The sequence below is a fragment of the Anneissia japonica genome, unplaced genomic scaffold, assembly GCF_011630105.1.
Source record: "Anneissia japonica isolate Jap-2015-1 unplaced genomic scaffold, ASM1163010v1 scaffold2991_len510020_cov192, whole genome shotgun sequence".
Taxonomy (NCBI): Eukaryota; Metazoa; Echinodermata; class Crinoidea; order Comatulida; family Comatulidae; genus Anneissia; species Anneissia japonica.
Window position 1 is genome coordinate 18196 of NW_022724693.1, and position 24807 is coordinate 43002.

At 31.8% G+C, this 24807-nt stretch overlaps 1 protein-coding gene across 1 annotated transcript; it reads right to left on the reverse strand.

Annotated features, from left to right (window-relative positions):
- Positions 1–671: 671 nt before the first annotated feature.
- LOC117112522 (protein Wnt-10a-like) lies at positions 672–12118 on the reverse strand. The gene is made up of 4 exons (XM_033255604.1): positions 11339–12118; positions 10419–10684; positions 4211–4221; positions 672–2704 (listed from the first exon to the last, which is right to left on the reverse strand). Exons 1-4 carry the CDS (start codon positions 11434–11436, stop codon positions 2231–2233), a joined length of 849 nt encoding a protein of 282 aa, XP_033111495.1. The 5' UTR covers positions 11437–12118; the 3' UTR covers positions 672–2230.
- Positions 12119–24807: the final 12689 nt, after the last annotated feature.

Consider the following 24807-nt stretch of genomic DNA (forward strand, 5'->3'; position numbering starts at 1 on the left):
TGCAAGTTAATACTAAACAAAACTTTGACAATGTAGATAACATTTGTAGAGATAAATAGGCGTAACTAACGAAACACTATCAGTCACACACATGGGCATATGGCCTATTCTCAGACAGTCATTTGATAGATCGATTCAGGTACTACATACGCCTGTAATATTCAGAGGATATTTAAACAAAATTTATTACTGCTAAGACCTTCGGAAATTTAGCCCACTTAATGACATTCTAATGAGATGAAACAGCTAAGTTATGAAATAAAAATTATCGGAATGTTCACATGTCCAATTAAAAAAATTACAATACAATATCCGTTTAAATATCAAACGGGTAAACATATTTTAAACGAAACGTGAAATAAACGATTTCACATGTGTGTCGATGGTGCTAAGCATTACAGCATGGTGAGTAGGCCTACCCCTACAATTATGCCACCAAGTCGATATTCCTACTGAATTTAGCAGGTCGGGGATTTCGCCGTGGGTTTCAATTCAGTCCATATTCGCCCCCCGCCCCCCACTTTATTCGATCAGCGTGTCAAATGTATATAAACCTACATCATACAAAAAGGGAGGTGGGGGGGGGGAGAACGTTCACGAAAGAAATCCCATAGACATTGCCCTACTTGTCGACGTAAAATATTACCGTAGCCCAAATCAAAATATACAAATCAGTTTTTTACAAAATATTTTATTCGAAAAGAGCATAAGATTATATAAAAAAATTATTTTAAAATCTGACGCCAAAATATCAAGGTAATGAGACTAACAACTTCGAGATATGTTAGCCTGGACAAATATTTCAGTATTACTCCTTTTACCTAATTATACATAGATTAAAACATTTGTATATATTTTCTGCATAGAATTACAATCTGGTACGTAATAACAAATTTAATTGGTCTTTTATTATTTCTTCTTATCATTAATATTATCATTTATTATTCAAACAATTGCCAATATTTGTATCGTATTTTGATTTTTTTTATAATTAGGCCTATATGAAAAATGCTCCATTCGTTTTACAAAGCAAAATAATGTAGTAAATTGTTCGGAGGTTTCGACACTTTTTATTATCATAACTCAATTAATAATTATACTTTATTATATATAACTTAGGCTTTTAACTATGTGACAATGTATCACTTATTTTTGTTGAAAGTATGTTTCATTTAAAACAATAATAATATAATATAATTATAAACACCTTATAATTAATTATATTATATATTTATTTAAAAAAAATCGAAGAGGCAATAAAGTGTTTGACATGCAGCACTTTTCATAAAGTCTAATCTAAAATGCGTTTTCTATGCTTAAATTGTAGTATGTACTACTATAAATACTCTGACACACTATACATTTGTACACTTTACAGGAAAGATGAAAATAAATATAATACATACTGTGTAAGGTGGATTACAAATTTTATATTGAAGACTGCTGCGTGTTATTGCAACATTCTCTAACTTACATATAGCTCTAGTTTAGTTTGATCAACAAAAATACATTGCATAATATTATACACATCGGACGTAAAATAAACATTTGTAATAAAATTGAACAATCTGTAAATAAATAATAAATATATTTTAAACGTAAGGCCTATATTCAGTATTCATTTGGTCTAAATGCGAGTACATTCATTCCTAGTTTAATAATGCTTAATTATGCCTAACTTTTAAAGATGTGCCGGTATGACAAACAGAAAATCGGAGCAAGGATAAATTTGATTTTCAGAATTGGTAGGCCTGTACGTCATTAGAGTAAGGTCGGTGTACCACAATGCTTCCATCTATACTATATATCCAACTTTATAAACTGAGCTTTCAGTAAGTCAGATGGAGGTTGGTGGAGACGCGATATGCTTAGGTCTACAGTTTTTTAGACTATATATACTGTCAGTTCATTCTACATTAGCTACCTGATTCTAACTCATTTATTTTATTTTACATTTTTGTATAGGTCTACACTAAAGGGTTAAACAATTTGACAATCAACATTAACACAGAGTGGGTTTAGTGGTCAAGTTGGACCTAGATTTTTTTTTCTATAGAGTTCTCTTTAAAATACATTTCAGTTAAAAATAACAAAAATGGACAGATTACACAGGTGTCGAACAATAAGTACATTGAAGGCTACCATCCAGTACATTTGGTGACTATAATGTTTGCCTGTGGCCTCATGTATTCTTAGCCCAACTCCACTTAGTCCGAATATGTGATATTGTTTACTTACAGGTAGCGATTAATGTCTCTGTTTCACAGTTTTGACATTTCACATCACAGCACCACATAAATGTACAGTTACAGGGGTGAGTTCTGCGTTCTAGTTTTTCATTGTATCCTCGTCCACAACACATTACATTACAACTGTTCATACCGCTAGAATCTGTTTTGTTACATAATCTACCTTGAGTTCCAGCCGAACCAATCATGGCATCTGGTTCACAAAAATGCGGGGATTGTTCAAGATATACAACTTCTGACTGTGGAGGAATACGACGCTTCCTCGAAGCTGGTGATCTTTCTAAATTCCCGCCATTTTTATTTCCGGCTCTGACTTTGATGGATGATTGGTATTTATTGTACAATCTCTTGGCCACCTCACCGAAGTCTGGACTTTGCATCCAGCATGTTTTTAACTGGCAACTTCCTGACATTCCATGGCACTTGCATTTCTTTTCCACGTATGCTGCTATAGCCTGTTAGAGAAAACAGAAATACAAGCAATATTAGTTATCTGAACACCTTAGGACGTACTTACAAACACATGACATGTCCTACTGCTTCGGATATTGCCAAATTTTCTTTGATATATTGTATGCGACAGATTACTTTAGGCTTTGGCGAAGCTGAAATTTTACAGAGGTGTTCCACAAGCAGTCCGTTTAGCGTATTACGGGATATCAGTAGCAGCTGACATGCATCCCACATAGGGTTTTGACATATGAAAAAGTACATATTAAAATTGTCACCAGGTGTTATTAACATGGACATTTTTAGCATGATATTAGGTCAAATCATATTCAATTTACGTAGATATGTGAGGCACTTTACAGAAGTGATGAGATCTGATACTGTTCATTTTACTGGGTAAATACATTTTATGAAATTATCACTAAGATCAATAAGGTATACCTTGAATGTTGTCTTTGGACATCAGTAACGTGTCATAAATAATATAAATAAATGAGAAACGGCAGCACATGTGGTACATCAAACATATGATGATGAATGTAAATCTATTTCCATTACATTTTCATCAAGTACAACAATGTTAACGAATTTCTGGAATAGGCCTTTATTTCTGTCTATCTCTACAAATCCTCTCGATCATGTGGAGACGTTAACAACGGTCAAGTACGATAGTCTGTAATCAACTTTCTGTACATGTGTCTTTCTCTATCTGTTACTTTTCAATGGAAGTAACTGTTTGTTTATACCGTAATATTTAGCAATTTGAACGAAAAATTGTTCTAAGGAAATCAGAAGAAAGATACTAATTTTTCGTCTTTAAAAGCACTCTTAATGAATAAAATGGGAGTCTTTCTTAAAATCCAGACATCATGTTTCAGCATTGTAGAGGCCTACTTGAGAAAAAATACTTAGAATAAAGTTTTCGCAATTATTTTTATTAAACTTGTTACAAATACACCTTTTTTTTTTAATTATATAAGAACTAGTACAATTTTGCCCAGGTTCAGTGTTCTTAATTTTTGCCGATTTCAGGCTTTATGTTCTTATTTTTGGTTTTTACAAAAGGGATTGTAAAACAACATGAAACATTAACAGACCAGTTACAAGATAAAAGGAAAATAAAAAATCATTCCACTATACTTTGCCAGAAGAGAATAAAAATACGGAAATAAAATAATGTAACAAAGGCAAAATATTTTTTTTAAATTCTTATAAAAAAAAAGTGTTGGGTTGTAGCCTAATCATCTCTTTGGTTGTATAAGTTGTGTTTTATTGAATTCAAATAGGGTTACAAATACACAATAAAGGCGCCAGTGTGAAAATTTCTTTCCGAAAGACCACCTTTATAAATGATTTCAACCACAGTCCAATCAGATTACTTTCAAAGTGTTCGAATGATTTCCGACTGTGTGGTTTTATTAACGCGAACCATAGTTACTGAACCCACACGGCCTAGTAGCGGCCACAGAGGAATAGATTCCGATCTCCACAGGTAGGCAGCGGTTACTCACCGTATCGCAAGCTTTGAAGGATTCAAAGAGGATATATATGTCTTGTGGAAGGGGATTTAACATTCTTAAAGCATTATGTTTGATATGTCATGGAAGAGAGTTGACTTTGTTCAAACAATTGAATTCTCAAATGTCTTGGAAGGTCGTTGTAGTGAAACAGAGCAATTCGCAAAACTGGAAAATTTGTAAATGTGAATTTAAATGATTGTTTTCAATAGCTATCCTTCTGTAAGTCATCGGTATGGTGGTATTTCAAATATTAATAGCATATCCCTTTTATGTGTATTAAACCCACAATCAGCTAGAAATGTCTTGTGCTATTTCCGAGACCAAATGTCGCATATTTATTTTTCATCATACCTATAAGATTAATTCGTTACACCAATTATGATATTATGTCTGTTGATTGCCATCGCTGCCATTGTGGCCGTATTGTTTTTTATTTTTCAATTTATATCATTGAAATCGTGTGATATGCCCAGATTTAATTGTCCTTTCTATTAAAATAATCATTGTCATTACATGCAAATGAATCATAATTATCAAGATTATCAAAATAACGACCTATTTTATAGGAATTTTAACATTAAATTTACAGTCATTCATTGTTAAGGTGATTGAAAACATACGATTATGTATTGATCTTGTACTAATTGTAATCTTCGCTTTCTGCAGTTATTTAAAATAATTGCTTAATTATTAATGTTAATTATAGATATTTGTTTATCTGAATTCTCTAACATGGATCTCCGACATATCCATTATTTCCACGTTACCGGTATCTGGTCCTCTCTTCGGTGTTCAAATATTGTATACTCTGCTGGTTTTCTAATTTAGTTTTTGTTCTGTACTTATAATTATGTAGTGTTTTCTCTTATTATTAAAAAAAAAAACCAAATTGATGCGATGTGCCCATATATGTCAAATTACACACAAATAAGGCCATATCACAAAAATCTGTTATATATATAGTATACATATATAATATGTATAGTATGTATAATATATATATAATATATATAATAAATATATATGTATATGATATATAAAAACGGTTGAACGTGTTGCAAATATTATCAGCAGAGTGCTCAATGGTATATGATGGTATATATAATAATGGTATATATAATATCTGTCTCTTATACACATCTTTTCTGTCTATATTCTATATTTTCGTTACCTGTCAACAATATTTTTTGTTGAGTTCTTTAATGTCGTGTTATTTTTAGATTCATCTCAACATATATTAAAGGCATTGGTTATGTTATTGTTAAACTGGAATGTAATTTCGATCTATTGGTCCTCTGATGACCGTATTGTTCTTTTTTCTTTGGTTATGCGAAGTAAGCCTGTCTGCCTACAGCATGACAAGTTATTTCTAACAAATTTGTATAGGCCTATGTAATTGTTTGATTTATGCTCCTTCTTTCATGACTCGTAGAATATATAATCGAACAGCTACTCAGCCAGATAGGCGTAATACACAATATCCACCAAGGATTACCAATATTTCCAACCTTTTCCACATAACTAATATCATAATCATCAAGATCACTATTGTTGCAATGCAGGAAACTACTTCTGTTTAACGTGCGATTTTTATCCTCTTTATAAGGTTTGTCATAAAATTAATTCGATGACGTCATTGATAGTTTAAATGGTCTAGGGTAGGACTACACATCAGGGGGCATTAAAGTGCAATTTAGAAATTTAGATAACATTTTCATGGTGGTAAATATTATTGTTGTAGTAGTCTATTAAAAATATTTATTAATTGTAGACATTAATTTAGGCCCATGTCTATGTACGCCTAATTCATGTGCAGAATACTGATTGTTACGCCATAAATAATGTCGAAAATATGAATAATATATAGAACATCTTTCCGTTTTACAGGATGTGATTTTTTTAATATCATCATGAAGACGAAGACAGCGTACGCTAGAATTCTAAATTTATTTAAATTACAGAACAAACAGCTGTAAATGAACAACATACTCGGTATTTGTATTGTGTGTTGAATCATGGTTGTTTGGTCTAATTACTTTCATATTCAGCTGTTACCCGAAAAGAAGAAACTTTTCCTGTAGCAAGAATCACAAAACTTTCTTCACATTTAATCCTTTTTCCGTGTTCGAGCGTCAGTTGGCGGTAATTAAGACCTTCACACTTTTAAAATCTGACGTAGTAGTCGAAAGTTTGTCCAGCCGAATTCACTAAACAACTTTCTATTGACAAATTCTTACTCATCGCAGATGAAATCGATTTGAGGGAACTACTAATGCCGAATTACAGGTAATCTAATTCTAACCACTAATCCGTAGTTGCTGATACTCACGAATATATACTCGCAGTTTTCGCCGGCTTTAATAATGATGTCAGACTTCTGTTTCATTTTGATAAACACAATTACAGATCAGCTTTTACACGATCTTCCAGTCATACAGCTGTGTTTCCTAATGCCATGTATAAAAAATGTAGGCTAGAAAAAGTTCCCAGAAGGGAATGAAAGCAAGACACACTTAAATACTCTTTTACTATAAACAAAACTAAAATCTTAACGGAGGTACATTTCTAGAAAAGTATTGGTGGATACTGGGGGTGGGGGTGAAATCATCAATTCAATTAATTCCGATAGAAATTCATATTTATATTCATTTATTATTATTGCGTACTCTAAACTTAAACACAATGAACAAACAACGCAACTTCAGTAAATAACTTTTAATCTGGATCGATCCAATTCATTTCAGTCCAAAATAATAATAATAATAACAATGATAATAACAACAACAACAACAACAATAATAATAATAATAATAATAGTAATAGTGATAGTAATAGTAATAATAATAATAATAATAATAATAATAATAATAATAATAATAATAATAGTAATAATAATAATATCGTAATAATTCATTTTCAATTTCATTGAAACACAGTAAACAAATAATGCAACTTCAGTCAACTTTAAATCCATGGACTGTATATATTTTGAGAGAACATTAACAACAATTGAAGTTAACGAGACGAACGAAACTCAACAGGTGCGGTGCAAAAATGTATGCATGCTGGTCACCATGACATGTTCCCATTTTGTCAACCAGACTCTTTACTTTTGAGTTTTGAGAGAAATAAAATTATGAATTATTATGAATTATGAAAGCGTTAAGTATAATTGCTCATTTATATGTCTTTCTTATTTATGCCCTTTTTGATTGTGCTAGTTTTGTACATTTCTCTTTTGTATTTTTGATGTTGTAATGTGTCCTGTTTTCTTATTTTGACTAATTTAACTCGAGTATTTTAAATATTTTAAACATTTTTATTATTATTACATTGATTTTTTCTGTACATTTCAAATTTTCCTTAAATTTGCAATAAAGTTCTTTTGAATCTTGAATGTTGCATAACCCCAAAGCTTGCGGAATAGACCTGGTTTATTAAGTAAGATTTATAAGTAGGCCTAAGTAAAATCAGGGAGCAAAACACTTTTAGTTAATGTAGGCCTATGTAGAGTTCACCCTTAAATTTGAGATCAAATTTGGGACCTGAAAATGTGGGGCGATCTCATGGTTCTGTCTCTAATTAGAAGGTTAACTTTATCCTAATAAGATTGAAGGGTGTTAGTTGGTACTTTAAAAATGGTGTCGGATTAGAAGGGTGTCAGAATTAGAGGGGTCTGGAATTGGATGTATAAAAAATGAAAGCGTACCGGTAATTAGTCAGGGCTATGCTACTCCTTTTTCTTCTACTACTACCGTATAAATACTACTTCAGAGTAACATCACGCTTTTAACATGAGAACGTCGTTTTTGTTTTGTAAAAATATGTGAGCACTACATTGTAATTATATGAACGTATATTATATGAACGTATATTGTTTCAGACTTCTATCAATTTTGAAATTACAGAACAGTAGAACGAGTGAAATGTGCTAAGTGCAAACTAATCGAAAGGAAATGTAAAGTAGAATGGAACTCTTCATCCGCCCTATTATGCGTTTCGGATTTGAATAAGTGAAAAGAGGTCTTTACTTTAAAACCAATAAAGATGTAACCGAATCCTACTACATGACTGTATATTATGGGAGTATTTAAAACTCGGATAGATTACTGACAAAGAAGTGAAGGATTAAGTCAGAGGAAGTATCGTATTTAAAATGCATTGCAGAAAGCAGGACGGGATCGATAGCTCTTTTTCTAATTCTTGTCACTCACCTCTTGATTCATAGACTTGTGACAACATCTCCGATTCATGGGAAATTTTAAAAGATAAATTTAAAAAGCTAAACGAGCTTTAGCCCAAAACTACAATAAAGATACTGTAGCTTAATAAACTTCTCTCGAAGGGGGAACTTTTAAGTAGATGTGATGAAAATGCATAAAACTTTATTGTTAAATTCAATGCAAGATCATCCAATTTATCAATTTTTATTGCATGCATTCAAAAATTAGCAAACAAAAAACAAGCATTTATTGAATTAGAGAATTTGAATGAAGTGATACAGCCTTGGCGGACTCTGAAAACGATGTCTCCCTTGATACAACGTTTAATGAGGACAGTTGGATTTACAAATTCTTTACGGATCAGAAGACAAATTACCACTGAGGTGATCTAGTACGACCGTTTCAGCCAATTCTAAAACAAAACTTGTTTTATACATGGGAACGACAATCTGTAATGAATCTCATATCACAATGTGATGGGTGTTTAATGGCACTTTCAAAAACCTGATTTGATGAGTTTGCTTATGAATAGTGAATCAAGTAGACCTTCCAATCACATAATTTGAGTTTTAAGAATTACGGTATTTAATATAAAAAATTATTCACACCCGTTATTTGTAACAATCTACGGTACCATTAATAACTCAGAGTTTTAAAAAAAAAGTCGAGAGGATTTTTGGACGCGACTTCATCTATTATAGACCTATTCTTAATTCATGAATAGTAACAAAATTATGTCACAAAATGAGTTTAAGATCAAATTTGTATACTTATGGTTATTATGACGTCAATCTTATTCTTGTCATTTAAGACAATATATTATTTTTCTATCTAAATTCATGTATTGAAGGTGGTTATGTCAAATATACAAATTTATTTGGCCCTATGGAATATGCAAAGCACATCCAACATCTCTAAAAGTATATTATCAATTTTCAAATCGACATTGGGGAATAGTTTTCTCGATCCTTATCGGGCAATGACTGACAAATTTTGTAATATTTAACAAAATCAGGTACCGTACAGTTATCGTTGTACCAAGCGATTTTCAATAGGCTTAAACTTATTAAATACCGGTATCTAATTTAATGTTATTTCAACATTCTACATTGGGTTTTTGTTACAAATTTAATTAGAAAAACTTCAATGAATCAATTGACATGAAACTTAGATAATGTCATAATACCTTACCGTGCATCTAAGTAAATAGTAAAAATACAAAATATTTTTCATCGATACCCGACACCTCCAAGTCGTCAAAAATAATGCTAAGTTCATTTTTCTTTTTTGCCTATTTACTATAGGCTTAATTATATTAAAGTCTGAATTTTTCTAAATTAGAAAAATCTTACATACGTTATCTTTATCGGAGGCCTAGGCAATTAAAATATGAAGAAAATTTACACAATATCTATATTAAGACTAATGTTTTAATATGTTTGAATAAAGTGTATTATATCATCGAAAAACTGGTTTAGTGATTATCCTACGTGAGTGTAAAATAGTCTTTGATAATTATTCATGTGTATGTAAGCCACAGTAATATTATATAGTAATAGTTTATAAGTTAATTTATTAATAGTAATAATTGATTATTAATAATAATAATATAACTATTATTATTGTAATATAAATTTGTACACTTAATTCAGAGATTATACTTTCTCAACAAATAGATGGCTATTGTAATAACAAATTTATTAATAGTAATAATAGAATTAATAATAATAATAATATAACTATTATTATAATAATTTGTACACTTAATTCGTAGAGATTATACTTTCTCAAAAAATAAATGGCCATTATATGCTGAAGAAATAATGTTGTATAAGTACATTATACCGATTATTGTTTATGTAAAATAAAATAAGCAACTTAATGTATTGTGTCTCCGACAGATATCTTTTTGTAGACATAGACCAATATACCACCGATACTATTCGTGACGATCTAACTTATCGATTTGAACTCACCTCGTCTCATGATTGGGTGTGTGTAAGGGTTTCCATTCTTGGTTTGAAGTTCTGAACAATTCCAGCGCCTGTTCCGCATCTGGTTCTGACATGCTGATATACCTTTCTGAATGCCTTTGATAGCCTCTGCAGCAATGTCAGGATGCCGTCTACATAGCATCATTTGTTTTTTGGTGAGGGCTGGGTAGCTCCGACAAATCGTCTGACTTTTTTTTGATGGCGTATATGTCCCACTACCTCTTGATCGCATATCATTCCCAGCCCTTCTTTGAATTAACAAAACAAAAAAAAAAAAACCGCTGCCTTTATCAATCTAAGAAGTACAACGTTCATTCACCTTAAACAATAATCCTTTACCTTGATTCAACAGATCTAAATTACCAAAACATGGTGATCCTTTGTTCATTTAGCCCATCAGCTTTCTGAATAATGACATTGGAAGTACATGGTAAGTTTGGACATGTTTCCAACATTATTACTGTGATATTCAATTCAACCCGATTGAACTTGAGCATGGACCAACCTTGGTTCTCATATCGGGTACACTAATTGAAACATTGGTTGATACGACTTACCCTAGTATGAAAATGTGTTACCATCAGCAATAGCACCATTATAAACACTAATTATTATAATCCTATACCGATATTTACTACTACTATATGCGAATTATTGTATTACTCTTCGTTTATAACTAGGCCTATTCTTAACGATGTTGCTCAGCATTATTATTAGATTCATGCAGATCAATCTATTGCTTAAACCTAGTTATTAATAGATAATAGGCCTAGTATAAAACGACTACAATAGTAATAACCGGATAATAGCCTAATGATAAAGTAACTCAAATATAATCAACATCTCTCTGAAGGGCCTAGATATAAGAAAATCTCGATACAATGACAAGACTGAAAACTTACCCATTTACACCAATTATCATTGTGATCAGTAAAAAGTTTAAAAACAGCATTATGATGGAAAAAATGTTGATATTCGCTTTACGGTCTATGTGTAGCATGGTTCGTGGACTCGGTGCCCCAGTTACGAGCAAACCACATTACGCTCTCATGCGACAGATCTTTTTTAGTGTCTTCTATGTTGTTTGTTCTTGTTTTATGAGGCAGATTATGTTTCCTGGGTGTTGCTCAAAGAAAACCACGTTGCAATTGGAGCAAAAGCAATAATCCAGTCGTGTTAAATACAGATTTTTCAATTTTTTTCCCTAAATTCTCCTTGTTTCCAGACACTGTGTGACGGGCTTTTCAATGCAAGCTCAATGTCGATACTAACAAGTGTATTGCAGAAGCCACGGTTTTCTGATAAAGGTTACGTATCGACAAATCACAAACAAAAGAAAACAAACTTAAAACATACTTTGCGGCAACACACTAGCATGTAGTCACCCGTAGCAATAATACAAATTGCATCATTTCCAAATAGAACGTGCCGATATGTAACCAATAATGAATTAATAGTGTAGTCGCAATGCCTTAAAACGCGTTCCAGTTCAGATGCTACCGGTATGTACCGGTGCTTGCTGTTCCTCCGTAACAGTATAGTACAATGATTGGCAGATTTATCACGTTTTCATCTGGCAAATGAAGGTTTGGCGTATCTTATTTTGTATTGGCATAGAGCAACAAATTGACACGATGCAACGAGGTTGGTTTAGCCACCTATGAGAGAGAGGTTGCGCCGAGCGTCCCACTGTGTGTCCCGGCGAGTAGGAACAGATTCCATTTAGTAACTATTGCTAGTTCACTTGACCTGTACCATTATCAGTCATTTTGCGAAATATTAACGTTTTAGTTTAGTAGCTCATGGGGGTTAATGCCATTTGATTCAGTGACACAGTAGGAACCACGGTAAATACAAGACGTATTTCCGTTCTATTAGGCTACTTCAAAACCGTCGCATTTCCCCATCCATATTCTTATTTCATAAAATGGTTTCAAATGTTGGCTAATGTTCCAAATTCTTTCAAGGTTGGAAAGTAGACCTAATAACCTAATATAATATTTAGGCCTATTTAGATTTTCCTAATTTCCTAGATGGTACCACATTCTCAAGTATATGTAAACATAGTCTCTAACGAAATTCTTTATTTTAATTTTATATAGGCCTATATTTTTGATATGCAGGTCAACGAATGCTAAAAAAACATTAGATTAAGTGTATGGACTTAAGAAGAATAAGCCTCACTCTTATGATTTCAGCAGTTGAACTTGGTAGTCATAATGCCATCATGAAAACACCCGCTAAAAGGTAGAAGCGCAATTTACATAGGCGGGAAATTTATGGGTTTTATTGAACAGGTGAAGAAAGCACATGTAGGTACAATTATCGAGTAAACACAATCATTAAATGCAGTACAAACAAACATAGTAGGTATAGCGCACTGGTTTCCTTCAGATCACCGCCAAAGTGAAACACATTAGCCATATCACATTACGTCATGAATATTTATACATATATGAATAATCAGATAGGCCTAATAGATATTCCTACTATAGATGTACAGTATATGTTTATGTTCAACAAGCGGTATCCTAATAATTTTATAGAAATAATCATAAGAACGACATCATAAACTGTACTGTAATGGAAAGCATGCAAAAGGTTTCAGGATGGGCGGGTTCGGTTCAGGAGAAATTCTGGTTCGGTTCAGGGGAAATTTGGAGGTTGGGTGTTTTGCAGTTCATTTCAGTTTGGAAATAATTAGTTAAGGTGTTAGTAGGGCAGGGTCAGGAAAGGAAATGTCAGTGTTCATGAGTATTGTAAGCAAAAATCTCTAAAATTGGAGTTAATGCGCCTGGCGCAACGACTACGATATTGGAGGTTTTGCGACCTTAACATTACAATTAAAAAGATCAGGGAGGGTTTCTGAGTATTGTACACTAAAACTCCAGAATCGGAGTCGAATTGCCCTGCGGAAACATTCCAAAATTACAGATAAAACGGTTAAATAATTTACCTATAGACAGGGCGCTTTTTTAACCCTACGATTTCGAAGTTTCTGAGTATTGTACGCAAAGACCCCTTTAGTCGTAGTTTAAGATCGGAAGATTTGCTGCGTAAAAGCACTATAATTAAACGACAATTTCCAATATAGAGAACGCGTGTTTGCTCAGATTTCAGAGTTATTGGGTATTGTACACTTACGGTACACTTCAGAATAGGAGTTTATACGGCCTGCGCAAAAAAATCTATTAAAATTAATACGATAATTATTTTATTATTTTATTATTTTATTTATTTTATTTTATTTTATTTATTTATTATTATTATTTTCTTTTTTATTAAAAATAATATAAAGTACGGCATAAAATGAACGGTTAAAGTGAGGAATCTGCGATTGTGAAAATAGGTGCCAAACCTGTGTATGCAGAGGCATATATATATATATATATCTGTCTCTTATACACATCTGTNNNNTACCAAGTATACCAACTTGGTTCAAGATGGCATCCGGCAAGCTAAAGCTAATTATTATCAGAAGTTTTTGAAAGCCCTGGAAACCACAGAGCCACTATTTGCATACACACCTGGGCTGTGTATATATATTGCCTTGGTGTGGCTCTGTAATCATCAGTGGCCGTGGGACTAGTTTGGGCCCTACCTAAGCTGGTCGAACGTTCGTTTGGGTCTATACCCTAGCTGCACTGATGAGGCCTGGAAGGTCGAACCGGATCCGCCTGCAGATATTGGGATTCCTTCCAGTGGATGCTTAGTTTATTTTGTCATTCTGATCGGATTTTCTCTACTGTTCCGTTTTAATTTTAAATAGTTTTGCATTATGTGGCCGTTTGCTGTTTTATCGGTTTTTCCCATTTGCCTTTTAAAATTTATAAATATATATATATTATTATTATTATTTATATATATATATATGTATATATATGGTATATATATGATATATATGGTATATATATATGGTATATATATGGTATATATGGTATATATATGATATATATATGGATATGGCATATAGGCCTATACCATTATATACCCTATTATGGATACACATACGGTACACTTTATTACTTGCCTACATGTTATTATAACCAAATAGCGCGGTAAAAATGCTTATAGATTATAAATGCTTATAGATTATATTATTACTCCCTTCATCCACATCAATCAGTCAATCTATCAGTCAGTCAATCAATTAATCAATAATCAATCAATCAATTAATTTATAAGGGGGGCTATATAGCCTACAGATGTCTTAATCATCATTATTAATCATTTTACAAAGCATAGGCCTAATGTATGGAGGAAATTTGAATGCGAATTTATGTTCAAGATTCAAGAAACAAGATTTAAGATTTCTTCATTTTGAATATCATAACTACATGTAGGCCTATTGAGATTATTATTCCTTGGAAATAATAGATATAGAAAATATTATTTTCTATATCTATTATTTCCAAGGAATAATAATCATAAACAAAAATAATATAAAACAACAATTACTTAGTAATTTGATGTACACTAGTTGCTGGATATTATGGAATGCTTTATAAAATTATGGTATGAAATACATGTTCAGTGTGGCAAACACTGTTTGAAATTTATGCAGTAAAAGTAAATGGAATTCTAAATTCAGCTAATTTACCAAATTTGACCTGAGGCAACAAAACATATTTATCATGCTCTGGGTGAGATCTATCACTTTTAAAAATTGAGACGATATTAAAATAATATTGTGTAAACTATGACTATATTTCTAAATTGAATGACTATTTTAAAATTTATATAATTGTTAGTGATAGTTGTATTTGGAATATATAGTTTTGTACAACTTATTTTGTAAATTGATTTGTATTGATGCCTTGGAGAACCCTCGATAGTGTTTCACTTTTGGTAATCCTTGAAGGGTATCGTATTTTGTTTCATATTTACTCCTGATGTTGTAATAATTATGTTGTGGTAGATCTTTACAGATTGTTTGCTCTACATCTTCAATGATTTTGTTAATTCTTGTAACCGATTATTAAGCTAACTTAAACATTTAGAATAAAGTTTTAAGAAATAATAGCATGATACCTTGATTGAACTTTAAAAATGTTAGTATAATTGTAAACTACAATTTTGATTTGCTTATTATCTCATTTTATACCATAATTCATTACATATTTTAATTTAAACGTTTTCGGCTATATTCACATGCCTATTAAAGCATTATAACTATGATTGCTGTAATTTGACCATTGTTCATACTTAACCCTAAGGATACATTCACAGTATGCTATTATACCTTTATCATAAATTGACTAAAGAAAACAATATTTTATATTGTAATATTTGTTTCATTAAACGTTCGTAAGAGCGTGTCTAAGTGCTGAATGAGCAGGAAGTGTATAAAATGATATAGAGTGAGTCAATTATTACAAGGTGTCGGCATTAATTAGCTAAAGCTTTTTAAAGCCTAATGAAGGACAATAGATTGTACGGCCAATCTGAAAAGGCTGTTTTGGTTGATGACGTAGTACGACAAAGGAAGTAGTTTCGTCTACAACGGAAAGTTTTATCGCTCACATGACATACCGTAGGCCTAGGCATATCGTTTCAAAGAATGAATTAGAAGAATACGCACCTATACCGAATGTCACATTGCAAACTGTAGTCATAGGTCTAATTATGACTTAATTACAACCATCATTTTAGCTTCATTTTAATTCTATTCTGGTAGGCCTGGTTTGTTGGTCTAATTTTTAAATTCATTCCTTCTTTAAATTCCAAAAAGCGGCGAAGATCTCAAAAGTAACAGTTCATATTTAATCTTACCACCTTCTCCTCACTGTTTTTATTTTTTATATGTCGTTACGTTAGGCCTATGTAACATATAGGCCTATAGCACATGACCAGGCAATCATTTAACGCCACAGTTGTGGTTCTCGGGGGGTAAGTGGACCTCCTAAGGACTCTAAAAGTGTAGGAGTATAATAGAAGGGGCAGTTATGTGCGAGTACGGAAACATTTGTGGCCAAGGAAAAAAAAATACGAATTTACAAAAATATATAGGAAATTTGGTTGGTTGGTCTAAATGTTTTTAATACATTCCTTCTTTAAATTATAAAAAGCGGTGAATAACTAAATGTAATAGTTCAATATTTAATGTACAACAATAAATCAAATTTAAAAAGAATTAAAATTTAGCATTAGCCTAGGCCAGTTTTATGATGACTTTCAAATACAATCATTCTTTATATCACCAGATTCTAATTGAGAAGTTTGGGCACAGGTTTTCATAAGTAATAATAATCTATATTGAATTGGAATAGTTATTTGGAGTTTCAACATTCAGGCACGGTATGAGCCTTCGAAATGGAGAGTAAAACAATTCTAACAGTTTCATATAAGCAAGCCTACCGTGACCATTTCCATTACCATTACAAACGGCATCCGTTATATTCTCCTTTATGACCAGTCTCAGGCTAGGTCCGTATATTACCATTGAATCTACCGTTAGTGTTACTGCTTTTATTACCCTTACACTTTCAATGAATAAATGAATCAATCAATCAATCGGTTGTTTTATCTATATGGTGCCATTCCAACAGCCACTGATCGAAGTGCCATTAGTGTTTATAAAGAGTGAATGAATGAATGAATGAATGAATGAACGTACGAACGAACGAACAAACGAATTAATGAATACGGTACATCAACCAAATGAACGACCGAACAACCAACCAACCAATCAGCCAATCAATCAATCAATCAATCAATCAATCAATCAATCGACCAAGTAATCCATCAACCAACTCTAATAAACCAACCAACCTACCAATCAGGCAGTCGGTCATTCATTCATTCATTCATTCAATAAAGAAATGCATAAATAAATATATAAATAATGATGATAATAATAATAATAATAATGATAATAATAATAATAATAATAATAATAATAATAATAATAATAATAATAATTCATTTTAGTGTAAGGTGTGGACATATATATACTTATAATGTTCATACTTTGTAATCCAGACCCTTCCATATAGAATGAATAAGGTATATTGTACTGTTGCATGTATTGTTCAATTCCTTAAAATCAAATCAAATTGAAACAAGTATTGCATTAATGAAATACAACAATATGTACTAAATAGAGATCTGTGATAAATGCATATTTAATAGGAAAAGTAAGTAAAGTATTACAATTGAATATAACAAGATATTTCATTATAAAATCTGTTAAAAACACAGTAGAATAGGCAAATATCTGTCTGTGATCATTTTAGATCGTGTTGCTATTACTAATTTATTTTTAATTCATTAATTGCCAGCAATCAAAATTAAGATCATGATATTTAGAATTACCTTGCGATATGTCGACGAAGAAATATAAACTTTTACATCAAAAACTATATTCAGCACATTCCGTGTTTTCAGGTAACTTGTTATGTTTTACGTTTGGAATGTGGAGTGTGCAATAGCGGCTAAATACTTGATCTAATTACAGTTTAATCAGGACTTGGTGAAATCGAACCTAACCTTTCTAAGTTAACAAAAAAATATCAATCATCATAGTTCATTATGAATATCACGTTTAGTAGAATGATTTTGATAATTTGAAATGCTTATCGGCGGTTTGTATGTATTTTTGACGGCATCGCCAGAGGATAAAACGTGTTTGATGGTGATGGTAGAATTTGCAACATGTATTGGCCTGGTGGTTCTCATAAAGCAATAGTGAGCCTCTGGCAGCCACCACCACCGTCCAGATAAACAGGCAAATCAAATAAGCTACACAGCTGGATATATCTGCTTATGTTACAAATTGTGAAATGTCATGTCTGAATAAACTGGTAACTGATAACATAAACTCAAATTAATTATGGAAAACAAATATTATAAAATACATTCAGCTGGACCCGCTAACACGCTTGTGGAAATAACTAATCGACAGAAAGTCTTGATCAATTCTTGACACTGATTTGTTCGAATTGTTCTGCAATAAGCAGCCATTCGGATTTCAAGTAGACCTACTGTAGGCCTAGCTTGTCTTTCCCGTTTATTCGATCTTGTAATTCAAGATCGGATAAAATAATATCTATTCTTGGAAGACTGTAAAAGATGTGTGCACTATATAGATGATATTTTATTATTGTATTTGTTATACTGTTAGCCGGTAATTTGTTAGAAAAATGTCTAGAAGTGATCTATGGATGATATAGCGGTGACTTCAGCCACAGGGTAAAACTTTGTGGGAACGCAATATCATAGGGCACAACTAAAAGAACCTCACACCATCAACATGCAATGCATACTTCAAGTAACAAAACGTCACATCCAATTTTACACAAAACTTGAACTTGTTACATTTAGCCAACACTCCCGCAGAGAGATTGATTCAAAAAGAATGTTAAATTGAATACAGATCACGGTGCATCTTACATCATGAATAACACCACTAATAGGTTTATCAGTGTTTAGGCAGCCGTTTAAATATTACTGGAGCTTCACAATCAAGTACGTAATGATCAAAATTGCTCTCTGGCCGTGTTCTTTCAACCCAAAATATTTCTGCTCGTAATGGCAGTCCTGTTAGAATATAGAACAAAAATGTAAATCTAGGAATTTGGTATTGCTCTAAATTTAATTGGAATTGGTTTTCTTCATAAATATTATACGAGGTCTGGCCCAATATGTTGGCCCTGTGGTTTAGTGGTATCGGGTTTAAATCCACATTATGTCTTTTTAATATTTAAATCCTTCATTTAAGTAATTGGTTTCATAGGTTAGAATCGTGTTGGTTGTGAAGTTATTAGGTGCTGCAAAAGTTTCCTGAAACCTTTTCTTGTGGGCGCAGAATCCTAGACAATGAGAGGAAATTGGCCCGATACTAATTTAACCAGCTTAAGAAAACGCTTCTTGTTGACTAATTTCTTTTTTAATTACAATCCAAATCTTCACCAGTTGTTCTACCATCTCACATAAAATCTTATTTCCTAACCCGCTGCGAATTCCGTATGATTTTAAATATACACGTTCTGAGATTTAATCGAATTTAATAGTGAAACACGTACAGTACTCTCACAAATGTTGGCCTACATGGCCGAGGCGTAGTAGGCTACACTCAATGAACAAACAAAGTTGTGTAAAAATGAAGCTAGTGATTATGAAACCAATAACTAAAAGTTCAATTCATAAACTTAATAGCCTAGATAAGGAATGAAAATATACACAGGGGACCGTACAGGCGGTACATAAATGGACCTGTGTAGGCCTACACCAGAACCGAACTTGGCAAGAATCAACAACCATACACCAACCTCTATGGAACGCTGGACGGTCTCCGCAGGGCAGCAGAATTCATCCAAGATACTGTTGGTGTCGTCGTCTAAAGGTGCGAACGAGGAAGAAAAAGAAGATTCAAATCCAACCAATTCTCTCCTTCACACAGATTTATGCTCTTACTCACATAAGTGAGAGGACTCTAAACGCAATGGGAAGTATATTGAACAAAAAATATAGTAGGCCTACTGTTTAATAAACATAGGCCTGCACCATAATATGCTGCGTAGTACTGTAAATATAACAAATAGAAAATAGGTAAATTATAGGAAAAGAGGAACAAATGTTGTTATAATCGTATCAAGAATATAGTTCCTTAACGAAATGTTCATTGTAAGTTGTTTGAAAGCTGTCTCTTATACACATCTAGATGTGTATAAGAGACAGCGGCATCACCTTGAACTGGAAAATGCCATCAGGAGTAATGAAAGCAGTTAACTCTTTGGATTTATCTACCACAACTTTTAGTAATTTCTCAATAAGAATAAAAATCATTCTTTAAAGAGCAAAATTTTCACTAATTTACGGGTGAAAATTCACTCTTTAAATTTTTTAAAGAGTGAACATAAATTAATTATTGAATAAAATGAGATCCCACTTTCGTACTTGAGTCGCATCGAAGATATTCATTATTTAAACCTTTTAGATTATAGAGAATAAATGAACAATGCAAGAATATCAACACAAAATGCTTGAACCTTTTTTAATGTATTAATTTGGTATGAGTTTATCTTTTCAGAAAATTTCAGTCGTTATAAATCTGTTAATCTAAGTTTAATTTAAGAAATAAACATATTTATAATTATTATTAATGTTTTGGAATAACCATATTTCACCGAAACCAATAGAACATATAATTTGTTAAATGTTATAAACCTAACAAGGTTAGTCTCTTATTATTAGTATTTTTCGCATCCTAAAATCATTGCAATTTCTGATAATTCTATCTTCACTCATAATTAATCAACGATACCCAATATCGTATAACATTAACAATGCAATCGACTGATATTGAAAACCTTACACACTCACCCATAATCGACATGCTGGATGCTAATTGTTTGATAATAATTACAATACATGATTAAAATGGAAAAAAATAAGTAAAAAAAGAAAGGCCATATCGGACGGTTATTCATCTGTTTTTACAGCATATTCTTCATTCCATCTATTAGATGTCTGCATCAATGTTACAACTGCTTTGACAACGGAAGATATAATTCCAGCGATATAATCATAATTACATTTCAGGAAATAGGATAACATTTGAAAGCAATTACACCAAAGTCTCTAAGCTCGAATTAATATATAAACAGGAAAAGAAAATTGTCATTTAGATGTTGTGTTGGAATGTGATCAATGTATAAACTGATAACAGAGATAAAACACGTGCCAAAAGTGTTCACAGAAATTAACCATGTGAACAGGCATTATGATGTATACGGGCATCAGGTGAACGGACAGCTGTAGAGGAAAGTGATTCTGGAAAACTATTAAATAATATCGCAACCTTTAAAAAAGATAAGCCCAAGAATGAAAAGCAACTTGCTTTCATACATTTATTCATAAATAATGTAAATGTTTGTATTCAGTAACTTGTTCGCTGTTCATAGTATAAAAAATAATATTCTTTATTAAATTATATGAATTTTGTTTAATAGCTTAATTATTGTTTTTATGTTGTTTTATATATTGTTCACATGTCTTATTACAAAATGAGAACACATCTACATCTCCTTGTACTCATTTGTACTTACTTGTGACGTGTTCGTATCTATTTTTGTCATACAAAGTACACGCAGGCCTAAATTTTTACCAGAAATATATTCAAAAATATACAAATATATATTTAGAAAAACTTTAATGCACTTACTTACAACGAGTAGCCTACCAACTACGAGTAGGCCTATTGAACACCTTATGAAAGGAATTTTTTTTAAATAAACATGGGGGGTGCCTTTGCACCCCATATTTAAGGTCCTAAATCGATATACACACAAGAAGTAAATTCCATATCTGTAAGGGCTCTGAATACGATAGAAGGCTACAGTTAAACTTCGCAAACATATACAGATCAAGACCTTGCGATATTTATTTTTGATCTCCATTCTGCAGCAAACTATTGAATTTCCATTATCGTTCCATATGCTGGGGAAATAATGTGGAAAAGAGCTCTGAAACTTAGTTGTGTAGAGCGCTATTTAAAAACGTAGATGTTATAACAAATATTAATTATATATAAGCAGCAAACTTGATTTGAATATGATTTACCAGCTGGTACCTATAAGACGTAGCTTAAAACTAATCGATCCACTATGTGTGAGCCCTCAAGTTGTATGAAGGGAAACAGACTAGAGGTGTTAGGACCATACAAATATCGTACTGGCCTCTGTGGTCTAAAGGGTATGACGCTCGCCAAGATAGCAAGAGGTTGTGGGTTTGATTCCCAACAGGAACCTTTTTTTCATATAAAAGAAACTTTCGTTGATGAACTAAGTTTGATACGATTTACATCATGTTCCTATATATTTGAGCACTTTATTATTATCTATTTTTAATATATACATTAGGCCTGCTTGTGTCTCCAGTGCTAAGCATCAAGGACTAGTGCTGTCCAACTACACATGCGTACGAGTATGAAAAATTAGATGCTTTAATCGGATTTGATTACCAATAAAGCCTCAAATGTCCAGTTGGTTAAGACGTCTGCAGAAACAGCAGAAGGTCCCGGTTCGAATCCTGGTTGGGACACCTATTTATTCACACTCACAGATTCCTATATTTTAACGTTCAAATTCATTAATATATAGGGCCTATTTACAGCATTACCGCAAGACGGTTTAGAGTTTATCGCTATTATATTAGGCCTATTGTTTTTTTTAAGTATCTCTTCGGATGTCCTGTCTTGTTGTGGTGTAGCGCAGGTGGTATTCAAGTATCATTCTAATACCTTCAACATTTAAAAAATATGTTTTTATGATCTCTCCAATTCGACAAACTAACAAAAACCAGTTGGCCGCCCATAGTAAGAGCATTAATCTGATACCTAAAAGGTATCTTCACAATATTAAACGACTCTTTCCAGCTACATGGACCTCACAAAGTAGTTTTAGACAAAATGGAGTATCTACTAGTACTAAGATTAAGGACTATAACATTGAGTACTTGGACGTGGACGTAGCGTAAGTTTTTACTAATCATTACCTCGTTCTGTAAAAGAATACATTCTGAGGTCCACGTACCGGAGAAAATATGTTTATTAATGTGAAGATGGGTTTTTAGGTATTAGATGCGTCACACCTAATACATTTTCTATGGAAAGCCAACTAGGTCACCTATAATGTAAAATCTGCGTGATAATACGAAATGTCGCTGTTTTCGTTATGCTGTCGAAATGGGATATTATGTGATATATATACATATATATATATATATATATATATATATATATATACAAAATATGGTTGTCAATTGTGAAACAGTGCTCAATCCCACTGAAAAATCTATCTCTTATACACATCTAGATGTGTATAAGAGACAGATTATGCACTTGTCAATTGTAGTCCAAACTTCCATGGAAACTGCTAAGTGATACGCACGCTAGAGATCTAAATCGTCTTGCGGTAATGCTCAATATATATATAAATAAATTTTAAACGTTAAAGAAGAGTAGTATAGTTGTATAATAATCCCAGAAACAGACAAAACCATGCAGATTAATAAACATAGCGTAATCGTATCATTCACCTGAAATTTTGTCATGCAGGCCTGTTGTTATCTGAAATATTTCCGTATCACAAAAATTATCATTATAAAAATGGTTGAAATGTGATAGGCCTAAATAGTATATATGTTTCAGAAAATGCGAGAGCAAAAGAGACAAAACACACAAACAGAAAAATACAAGCAGACATGAAGCAATCGTGTTGTAATATTCCAATCTTGTTGGTAGTCTTTTCAATTACGTTGATTGCTAGTTCATCATATCGTATTCAAACCTAAAGCGGGCGCACTTCCACTGCAAATACATACATTAATCGTCTCTTCCAGCTCTCTCCACAACGGCAACCAGAAAACAATTTAGCGTAAAGTAAAAAGATTCCTATTTCAATATTTGAAAACTAAATCTCGAACCTCGCAATGCAGTGGTTGGATGAATTCTTATAGGACGACCATAATGCCTATACACACCGTAATTAAATGTAGGAAAATACTGTACATATACATATTTAGATATTAATATGCAATTTTGGTATGTTGTTAATAGAAGTTAGTTATTGTAATAATAATAATACAGTAATAGTTTAAAAAAAGCATAAATTTGTAACAATTAAAAGCAAAAACAATTCTAACAATTTTATAAAAATATATATTTTATTTCAATCAATTATAACATTAAATTCATAATTCAATTACATTAAACATTGTATATCATTTAATTATTTTTATTATGTATTAGTTTTTATCAAATTTATAAAATTTTAATTAATTTCATTAAATATGTTCTTGTAGAAATATATAACTACGGTAATTTCTCTAAAATTGAGAAAAAGATTAAAAAAAAAAATTCAATTACATTAAACATTGTATATCATTTAATTATTTTTATTATGTATTAGTTTTTATTAAATTTATAAAATTTTAATTAATTTCATTAAATATGTTCTTGTAGAATTATATAACTACGGTAATTTCGCTAAAAATGAGAAAAAGAAAAAAAAAAACACATTTTAAATGAATCATTGATAAAAGAATCCTTAACTGGAATAGGTAAAGCTGTCCGAATTCTTGGAAGTAATATAATTGCATTATTTTGATAGTCCGTACGTCCGGATATGATGAACTAGTCTATCAAATGTCTAAAATTAATAAATAAAAAAAAATTACTAAGAACAATCAGTATCAAAATGTATTTCGCTAAAAATGATAAAAATATATTTAAACGTTTTAAATTAATCTTTGGTAAAAGAATCCTTAACTTAACTGAAATAGTTAAAGCTGTCTGAATTCCGGGATATAATATAATTGCATTATTATGATACGGTACTCCGTATAAGTTGAAATTCGATCAAAAAGAACA